This window comes from Hipposideros armiger, unplaced genomic scaffold (assembly GCF_001890085.2).
Source record: "Hipposideros armiger isolate ML-2016 unplaced genomic scaffold, ASM189008v1 scaffold_31, whole genome shotgun sequence".
Classification (NCBI taxonomy): domain Eukaryota; kingdom Metazoa; phylum Chordata; class Mammalia; order Chiroptera; family Hipposideridae; genus Hipposideros; species Hipposideros armiger.
The window spans coordinates 2096058-2106750 of record NW_017731381.1 but is presented as its reverse complement, the minus strand read 5'-3'; the positions used below and the strand labels follow the sequence as shown (position 1 = coordinate 2106750).

At 51.6% G+C, this 10693-nt stretch overlaps 1 protein-coding gene across 1 annotated transcript in view; it reads left to right on the top strand.

The window, feature by feature from the left end:
* Nucleotides 1-10693, top strand: part of PTPRT (protein tyrosine phosphatase receptor type T) — a 1070914-nt gene that overhangs the window by 1019073 nt on the left and 41148 nt on the right. The window contains exons 22-24 of the mRNA XM_019636904.1: nt 4-78; nt 3122-3238; nt 7698-7852. Of these exons, the coding sequence (XP_019492449.1) occupies nt 4-78; nt 3122-3238; nt 7698-7852 (347 nt within the window). The remainder of the gene's footprint in view (nt 1-3; nt 79-3121; nt 3239-7697; nt 7853-10693) is intronic.

Sequence of the window (10693 nt, the reverse complement as noted above, 5' to 3'; positions counted from 1 at the left end):
AAGGACTTCTGGAGAATGATCTGGCAGGAGAATTCAGCCAGCATCGTCATGGTCACGAACCTCGTGGAGGTGGGCAGGGTAAGCCCCTCCTGCAGTGCCCTGGAGGGGGGTTGCTGGCGTTGCGCTTCTAAGCATGTCTTATTCCGTGCATTGTGCCGAGTGCTTCCTGATCAATATTTTACCCTCATAGTCACCTACGAGGGAGAACTCCTCACCCCTGTTTCACCCTCAAGGCATGTCTTTTTCCTCCAAACCCCCCGTCATGCCCGTCTCCACCCTCACTCTCCGTGGATGACATCATTTCATGCAGTTTGAGGAAATGAAAGCCATCAGACGTGAACTCTGTCATCTTCACACCACAAAGCTATCATCCTACTTCTGTCTACAACCATCTTCTGTTCTTCCCCTTTATTATCAGGTTGAACCATTAAAAAAAACAAAAGGTTGCTTTTGTTGACCCCAAATGGTGGACTATTGGCCGTTCCTGGTGGCTCAGCCTAATGCTATGGAAGAAGTGACTCTTGCCCTTTCAAAGGCAATCCTAGGGCCTTGAATCACAGATTCTGCTCAAGAATTTTCTCATCCCCAGCCCCCACTTGAAAAATAGTTCTCTTTCTCATGGCTAGATGTCTGCGTACGAACAGCCTGAGTAGCTTCCCCCTTGAAAATATAAAACAGGCAAACAAAAGTGATTCTCTTGTCCCTACTTTTCTGCCAAACACGAAAGACTCACACACAGGTTCCGTTTCCTGCTCTCTTCTGCCCTCCCCACCATAGCTTCTCCCTCCATCCCACCCATAGTGACGCTGTCAACATCGCCAACATCCTTCATGTTGACAAATCCAACAGCCGGTTCTCTCTGCCCATTGTATTCAGCCTCTCAGCAGCATTTGACCTTTGCTCCCTGACCGCTAAACCTCCATCATCTTCAAGGTTCAGGCCTTGGTCTCCCGCTCTACTCTATTTCGCCTCTCTCCTACGCGGTCCTCAGCTCCTAGGGCTTAGAAACGGGACTGCTATTCCCAGCTTGCTGTTGCCCACTTGGTCAACGGTGGCATGTGGGTGGGTGGGCTGCTGGGTTCCCAGGCAGGGTGCACACACACATTGGGATTAAGAGGGCCTCTCTACTTATGAGCCAACTAAAGAGTGGGCAGGTAAGTTTCTGTTTTGGCAGAACCAGGTACCCCATTAAAATAGAGCCCTAGCCTCCAAGACGATGGGAAAGGGAGACTCTGGGCTGAGAGTCGTAATCTAGTAAAGGGTTGTGGGCATCTCGTGGCCTGTTAGGAATTTAGGACCAGGAGAGACTTTATCCTTGAGCTTATACTTATCTAATACATTGTCCGGTTTTATAGATGAGGAAACAGAACAAAAGAGTCAAGTAACTACTCTGAAGTCACCCAGCCAGAAGCTGGGCATGACCTCTGATCAACTTGACTCTCGTTCCCGGGCTCATGGTTCCTCCAGGCAGGACCGCTCCCCAGGGACTGAGGCCCAGGGTGTGGCTACTGCAGATGAGAAGCCAGCTCAGGGTTTAAGAATTCAGGGACACATCGCAGCCTGTTCTGTAACATATCCCACATTGGTGACAGGTTCCCTTGATGGATGGATCATGACTCTAATTTGGATTGGGGAAGGGGTCAGGAGCCAAGCACTGTGCCTGATCCTACTGTGCATTACTTGGTTTTATCTCACAGTCGTATGATACAGTGTTCCTGGTAATTACTCAGATGCCCTGGCTTTGTATCCTGGCTGCGTCCCTTCCTAACAGTTGACTTTGGGCAATTGTCTTAGTCGTTTTGATTCCTCATCTGTAAAATGGGGACAATAATACTATCAACCTCCTGTGGACGTAGTGACACGTAATTAAAAGAATGCACATAAAGTGTTCGTAAAAAGACTTTGTCAGCCGTGTTAGACCCAGAACACAGTCAGTAAGTGTCAGCCGTCATCGTTAAGAGAAGCTGAGGCTCAGAGAGGTTTTGGCACGTCCTGGAAGCTGCACAGCTGCTGAGTGTTAGAACCAAGCAATGCATCCATTTGCCTCCAAAGCCTGTCATGCTCTACCAGCGTTTCCCTAAGTGGGTTCCATGGGATGCTAGTCTGCAGGATGCTTAGTGAGAAGAGGGTTCCATGGTTAAATACGTTTGGGAAATGCTGTGGACACTCTTTGCCCCTCTTGGAGAGCCGAAAACCACACGAGCGTTAGCACATTAAACCCACTGAGGAGTCCTGTAGCAAAGTGGCCTGTTTAACTTTGTTGAACCCGGCATTTCCCAAACTCATTTGACCACAAAACCTTTTTTGTTTGTTTGTTTTTTTGTTTCTTGTTTTTTTTTACCTAACACCTATTAGCACCCAGAGGAACACACAGTGGGAAATGCCACTCTAGGCTGCGCGGCGTCCCCCGGAATGGTAATGCTTTTGTTCTTTTAAGGGGAAAGCGATGATCTCTTTTTCCTCCTGCGGAGTGTGACTTAGAGTCAAATGTGGGAATGGCTTGTTGGTAGCGTCTGCACCCACCGCCCGGGCAGAGAGCTTCCCTTTAAGCCCAGCACTTCCATCTTCTCCCCAACGTCTGAGCCTTTCTCCTTCCAGCCCCCGATGACCAGCTCTCAATATCAATGTCCTTCTCCCGAGCACTTCTGCTTTCAACCCCCTCACTATTCCCCACCTTTTATTCTCATCTCTGCTCAGCCGATAAAACTCGGATGCCCCAGCCTGCTATACCATTCAGCCAAAGGTAGAAAACTGGCCATGTGACCTTGGACAAGTCCCCAAAACCTCCAAACTTGAGTATGATTTTCATCTGTAAATGGGGGATGCCACCGCCTGCCTATCTCACCTAGATCTATTTGATCCCTTAGTGTGATGATGGATTTGGAAATTATAAGGAGCTCTGCAACAGAAGGTACTGCCGTTATTCCCAATGGCTCCAGTTCCTCTGGGAGTAAGTTTGGCTTAGGCCCTTGGCCGGTCCCTGGCCAGCTGAGAACCCCTTGGACTGAGGTTCCACCAAAGTCACCCTTGGGTTGATTGGAACGGGAAGGCCAGAGGAGGCGGCTGCTCCTGCTCAGCCAGCCCCCTGCTCACCTGTCCTCGCCTCTGTCCCTCCTCACAGGTGAAGTGTGTGCGGTACTGGCCGGATGACACAGAGGTCTACGGGGACATTAAAGTCACCCTGATTGAAACAGAGCCCCTGGCAGAATATGTCATACGCACCTTCACGGTCCAGAAGGTAAGTGTCCCTGGGGCTGCGGGCAGCCTGTCCACCAGGCAGGCCGGCTTGTTTGTTCACTCAGGACACTCAGCGGGCGAGGGAATGCTCTGTGCCCGTCCTGTGCTTGGCACCAGAGACAGATGAGCCATCGAGTCAGATGTGGATCCTGCTCCAGTAGGAGGGGTGGACTAATGACACGTGGTGATAAAAAGCCATGAAAGAAACATGCCAAGAGCGGAGACAGGAAGATGAGGTGGTCAGAGAGGGCTTCCTGGAAGAGGAGGCATTGAGACAGACAATGAAGGAGGAGAAGCCGGCCAAGGGAAGAGCGGGAGGAATACTGTCCCAGGCAGAGGGAAAGAAACATGCAGCATCACAGGGAAAGAAGAGTCTGGCATGTGCTAGAACTGTGCTTCTCAGCTGGGGGTGCTTTTGTCCTGCAAGAGAACTGAGCCAATGCCTCGAGACATTTTTAGTTGGTCAAGACAGAGGAGGGAGGGTACTCCTGGCATCTAGTGGGCGGAGGCCAGAGATGCTGATGAACAGCCTGTGGTGCACAGGACCGCCCAGGACCTACAGCAAAGAATTATCCAGCCCAAAATACTGATCATGTCGGGATTGAGAAACGCTAGTCTAGGCATTGAAAGGAGGCCAGGGTAGCAGGAGCCTGAGAGCGAGAATGTGATTGCAAATCATCATTATTATTATCATACTTATAATTTAACTATTGCGGAACCATTGTTATATCATTCCTGTTATGACAGCTGACATTTATCGAGCACTTACTAAACCCGGTGACTTTTCTAAATGCTCTGCATAAATGAACTCATTTAATCCCTCCCCACAACCTCTTGAGGTTAGATCCTATTATTACGCCCATTTTAGAGATGAAGAAAATTAGGCACAGAGCGTTGCTTGTCGTTGTCCAAACTTGCCCAGCTGCAAAGTGGCTGAACCAGGAGTCACACGCCAGCCCCCGACTTGGAGACCATTGTCACTTCCACTGCGCCATAGGTGCCACGTGCTAAAAGCAACAGCATTAAGGGACCAAGTGACCAGAGGCCTGAGGGCACAGGAGCACTGCGGATTTCAGTGCTTTGAGAGCTGTGCCATTGGGGTGTGACAAGGCCTTGTGAGGGCCAAAGCTGGCCCACACACAGTGCCGTTCCCGCGTGCATAGCCGTGGGGCAGGACACACTGCTTGCTCCCAGAGGTGCCCCCTCCAACACCCTGTGCTCCTAAGGGCCGCATATGCTGCCTCAGGTGAAGAGCTGGGAGGGAAGGGCGCCCCTCCACGGCGAGGAGGCAAACAACCATCCATATGGTCTTAGGTTGGTTCCTCGGAAGCAGAGCCTGAGACAAGGATTCGGGTACATGTGTTATATCAAAGGACCACTCCTAAGAGGAACTTAGAAGGGAAGGAGGGAAGCAGAAGAGGGGAGGGTAAGTCTAGCCTAGGCCTGATTCATGGGGTCCTCCAGAGCGTAAACCATGCCAAGTCAGGCGCTGAGGGGTATCCTTCAGGGTGGGCTGGCTCCTGTCGGCTGAGGAGACTTCTCCAGAAAAGGGGCGTCTGGGAATCACTGGCAGCCCACAATCCTGCAGCTGAGGCCTGGAGGATCTGGTAGTCACCCATCTCATCGACCACACATACAGTTAGTGCCAGGAATGAGATGGGTGACTGGGGACGTGGCGGCCATCATGGCGCCCAGAACCTAAGTGTCACCTCCTGGCCTTGGAAAATTACAGCCAGCCCAGAAGGTCGAGGAGTCATAGACCTTTCTCAGATTGTCTTCTTGTTTTTCTTTCAAACAATCACAAGGAGAGATGTGACCCTTAGGAAGACATCCTTGAAAGACCCCCGTCCACCCCCAGCCTCAAGAGAATTAATTCAACTTAGCCAGCCTCTCCCAAGTATGCGGGCAGGTGCTTAGCAAACACTGCCTGGGTTATGAGCTCAAAATCAGTTCCTGAGCTGGGGACCCCGAAATAATAAGCAGGAAGCAGTGTCTGCCCTTAAAGAAAACACAGTCCCATCAGGGAGGGAGGACACTCGATAAATAGTCACAGCACCAGTGGTGAGGGCTCACACAATGGCTTCCTGAGGTTGAGTTGATTCGGAGGATGGAGTGAAAACCTCCAAGTAGTCTTGAAACCTTGCTTCTGCTTCAACTGGTCCATCCGCGCCTTAATCCAGGCCTTTGTTCACTTCCACCTGGACTCTGCAGCAACCTGCCGATGGGGCTCTCTGCCTCTCGTCTTGCCGTGTCTTAGTTTGGGTTTCTGAGGAGCAGAGCCTGAGGCAGGGATTCGGGTCCCCTTGATGATGTGTTGAGGGAGAACTCCGAGGAGAAGGGAAGGGAGGGAGGCAGAACCGGGCACAGAAGGAGCCAAGCAAAGATGTGGTTGGTCTCAGCTGGAGACCAGCATCAGCCTGATCCCACCCGGAGGTCTGGGGCATGAATTATACCACAGAGTTGATTCCGTCTTGAGGCAAGTGGCCTCTGGTACACTCGTTAGGGTAACCCATCATCCTGGTTTGCCCAGGACCATCCTGGATTTAACATTGATGGTCCCACGTCCTGAGAAACCCCTCCATCCTGCGAAGACTGGCAAAGCCAGTTGGTCACTCTAATACTCCTCTCAGTCACTGAATGCCAGCGACCCACCCCCACCCCAAGGGACCTGGCGCCTGTTGGGCTGGGAGCAATTCTCTAAAGAAGTGGGTAACTGTGAGCTGTTTGTAGCCAAGTCTCAGAGTAACTTGAGGGGGTGCCCTGGCCTGGGAAGTGTGACCTGGGTGGGCACCAATAGTATCCTCTACACAGCCCCCAGTGCACCCACCCACATCCACCCTCCATATAGCAGCCGGCGTGATCCTCCTGAAATATAAGTCTGATGCATTGCCCCTTCTGTGCCACCATCTGGGCCACCTCCCCACAGCTCCCCGGTGCCTCTGGGAGGAAGTCCAAAGGCCTGAATATGGAATTCAAGGCCTCCCAGGATCCGACACCCGCCCAGCCTCCACCCCTAGCCCTACTGCCCCTCCTTGCTGTCCTTGCACTTTCCCCTGGAGTTGCCCCAGACTGTTTGTGGTTCTGTGCATGTACCATGCTGAGTCCTGACCCCGTGCTTTACCTGTGCTGCCTCTTGGACGAGGCTCCCTTCTATCTCTTCAAATGGGTACCACTCAGTGTATCATGATGCTTAGACATACAGGCCTTGGAGCCAGAGAACCAAGGTTCAGATTGCAACCTCTCACCTTACTAATTGTGTGACCTTGAGCATGTTACATGACCTTGCTTCGCCTCAATTTCCTCATCCTTTAAAAAGGAGATAACATTATGAGGATTGGCATGAGGATTCAGTGAATGAATACACTCAAGTGTTCAGAGAGTGGCCAGCACATAGTCTATGCTTCATAAATGTTAGCCATTATTTTCACTATTAATATGTTTCATAATTCAGGTTGGGCATCACCTCCTCCAGGAAGTCTTCGCTGTTTTCTCCTTTCCCCACATGGGGTGTGCAGACACTCCTTTATGCCCCTGAATAGAATTATCCACTTAGGAGCCTGCCTCCCCAACAAGACCACGAGCTGTTCTAAAGCTGTGGTTTTTATTTCCACCTTCCTTGTGCCGAACATAAGGCTGGGCACAGAGAACCCTCAGTGAATATTCTTGAACTGAAAGAATGATCAATCATACATGCCTCCTAATCAGTGCTCTCCAAATACCTGCAGGAGATTGCTACGTAGGAGAAAGCAGGTAGAGGCACTGCATAAGCCAAGGCTCAGAGGTGTGACCCCCACTATGGAGTCGCCAGAGAACTGCCACCTGGCCTGGAGGGTGTCTATGTGAGGGGTGGTGAGAGGGGAAGGGGAACCGATCGGAGCTCTGGGCCCCACCGCCCCCATCTGTCAGAGAAGCTCTGCTTTTATTGGTTCCATAGCTTATACTTCTAAATAAGAATCTAATGAATACAGAAGCATGATCATTATTTTTATTGGAAAGCCCTGGAGACTCTCATAGACAGGATTAGAATGCAGAAGGACATTTTCCAATCACCTCAAGGCCTCGTATGCCACTGGAAATGATTTGAACTTGATGTTTAGGGTCAACAGTTCTGCTGCGTGCAAGTTCCGTGAAACACTTGTCAAAAGAGGGTCCCTTGGGCAAACACTGTGGGTGTTAGGACGCCCCCTTGGGGATGTAGAATGTATATTCGCACTCTCAAGGCTCTGAGAAGTCCTGCAGTCCATCAGTCACTTTCACTGTATCTATTTCCCAAGTTCCCAGAGGTGGCAGATCACAGAATCCCTCGGGGCGGTAACACCGGTTAACCCTTTGAGGGCCTTGTCCTTCCTGACAGCAGGGAGGCCGGTTCCTCAGGGCAGCAGCCCTCGCTCCCGGGGGGGTTGCTGGGTGGGGCTTGTGGGGGCAACAGCTGGAGGAACAGAGGCCCGTTCTCTCCTCAGAAAGGCTACCACGAGATCCGGGAGCTCCGCCTCTTCCACTTCACCAGCTGGCCCGACCACGGCGTCCCCTGCTACGCCACTGGCCTCCTAGGCTTCGTCCGCCAGGTCAAGTTCCTCAACCCCCCCGAAGCCGGGCCCATCGTGGTCCACTGCAGGTAAGAGAAAGCACCCCCCCACACACCTTAAACAAGGGAGCCTCTGCAGCTCTGCCCTCTCCGGGAGGGAGATACCACCTTGCCCAGTGGCCTTTGTTTTTTTCCGTAGACTCCCCTGCCTCTGTCCGTTATCCCCACCCTCTGAGGAGACCCGGACCCCGAGGTCTAACAAGAAGAACAGTAAAAGTAGCAGTGGCAGTCCTTATTGCTGTTGCCCTGAAATAGGAAAGCCCCCTGGGGACGAGGGCTTGGCACGGACAGTGACTCCACGTGTATTTTACCCACGTTATTTCATTTACTTCTCACAACCTTGAGAGGTGGGCATCTGCATCATTCCCGTCTTATGGGCAAGGAAACTGAAGGTGCTGAGAAGGTCGCCACCATCCCGGGTCACGCAGGTGTCCGGTGGCAGAGCTGGGAGGCCCAGCATGCTTTCCTCCAGACGCTCGCCCTCAGCTCCTTGACATGGCAGCGGGGTTCCTCGGTGGAAGCGTGCTTCTCTCCAATTCTATTATTTTAAAAATCAACCGCCTGTCTGCAGGGTCCTTAATAGAGAGTAAATAGACAGAGTCAGGTTTCACCTTGTTGTGGAGAAGAGATATTTTCAGCTTTGACCCAGAAGGTCACATTGGGAATGACGGGCACATCTCTGACTCCTCCTAAATGGAGACGAAGTATCGTGTCAAGGGCATGAAGGATTGGAGGGGATGGACATTCAGACCTGAAGGCCGCGAGCCTGCGCCTTCACCCCTCCCTCCAAAGCCTGTCTTTTCCACTGTGCCCTGGGGCCAGTCCATCTTTCACACCCTGCATGCAGGTTATCTCAGCCCTGCCCGGGCAGAGCCACATCAGTCAAGGTCTTCAGTCAGGTCAAGGAGAGACTCTATGAACTGTAGCTGCGTCAGAGCCAGTCTTTTCTCACACGGCATCTGTCTTCCGTCCCCACAACATCGAGGGGAGACCAAAAAGCCCATTTCATGGATGAGGCAATCAAGGGTTAGAAGGTGATGCCCATCCTACCCCCTGGGCCCTCTAAGCATTTTGCATATATTCTCTGCTTCCCATCTCATGATATCCCAAGGACGATAGAACGTTAGCCTCCAAGTCCTGTGTCCCAAACAGCAGCCAGGGCAGGGGTAAGGGAGACCAGGGCTGACAGTTACCAAGCCCTCCGTGCAGGATGCCTCCACGTCCTGTCTCCATAGCAAGTCACCTTCATGCACCTGAGCAGAGGGGTACCCAGTCCTGAGGCTCTTCTGAGGATTCAATGGGTTGGCTAACATACACTGATACCTAAGAAAATTCTGGACATAATGTAAGCACTTAAAAATATCACTATTCTCTACCTTTTTAATGCTGGCCCCCTCCCCAGACGGCTCACCCTTCAGGGATAGGAACCATGTATTACTCACCTTCATATCCCCACTCCCAATTCCAGCCTCTAATGCATAATAGGTGCTCAGTAAATACTTGTTGAATATAAGTAGCAGCCATTTATTGAGAAATTGCTATGTAGCCAGGCACAGGGCAAAACAATTTACATGCGTTATGCTTTTTCAACATAATGTCATGCAATTTACATGTATCATGCTATTACTGCTACATGGTGGGTCTATTTATTATCGTCGGCCTTATCTTATGGATGAGGGTATTGAAACCCAGAGCGGTTGAGTCGTTGACCCAAAGTCACATAGTAAGTGGTGGAACAAGGATTGGATCCCAGAGGTCTGGCCCCAAGTAGCATGAGCTGAACTGCTGTGCAAACACAGCTCAGTCCTCACGAGAACCCTGTGGGGAGGCGTGTTACACGTGGGAGACAACAGGTTCACGGGCACCAGGCAGCTTGTTCACTGGCGGTGGATCCAAGATTCAGAATCGAGTCAAGCTAGTTCTTCCCCCTAAAACAAGTCAAGAGACCTTGGAGAAGACATGGATGAGCGGCTCTTAGACCCCAAGGCCCCAGCCAACTGGGTCCCTTCTGGATTGGTGGGGCGAGGGAGCACTCTGTGGCAAATACAATTCAGACTTAATTCAAGTTGTGGAATTTTACCAAAGGTGAAGACTGCTTCGCACAGGCTTACTTTCCAGGTCGCCGAGGATGGATTTCCAGGGGTTTGCTCTCCAGGTCTCTGTCGGTGATGGTCCCCACCGGCCTGTCCTCCTTGGATTTGTGGTCAGCCAGTATGGCTCTCCCTCCTGTCACATCCCTCTTCCTCTTGGCATTTCCTTCATTTCCACATTGTCACACAAAGACACTTGTGTCCATGAGGGAACCAAGATGGGAACGTGCAGCTGAGATGGGCCTGCCTCCCTGGCAGTCTGGCCTTCGCTTCCCAGACTATATATGCATATAAGGCAAATGTTCTGTTTGTCTCTGGTTCACAGCCTTGACTTTGGAACCCAGCACTGATCTGGGAACGGCCGGCCCTGGTCCATAGGGACTCATAGGCTTCCTTTGCCCTTTTGTACTCACTCTGAGATTCTCCTAAAGGAAGCCCCCGGTGATCAGAATTGAGTACGAATCTGGAGACTTGATACCGGACCGGGATCTCAGGACTGTCAGCTGTTTGAGTTTATTGATGCTCCTGCCTCATGATCCTGGAAAAGCAGGTGCAAGTGGAACCAAATGGAGGCTTCGGACATGGGACTCGGGCCTCACGCGCTGCCCTTGGGGCAGCTCTGGGGATCTAGTTTCTGCCTCCTCACTACCCGCTCTCTGCACTGTCTTGTCTCTCCTTCTTGCTTCCATCCATCAACCTGTTTGCTGAGGAAGAAAAAGAGAGAGAGAGAGAGAGAGAGAGAGAGAGAGAGAGAGAGAGAGAGAGAGAGGAAGGGAGGGAA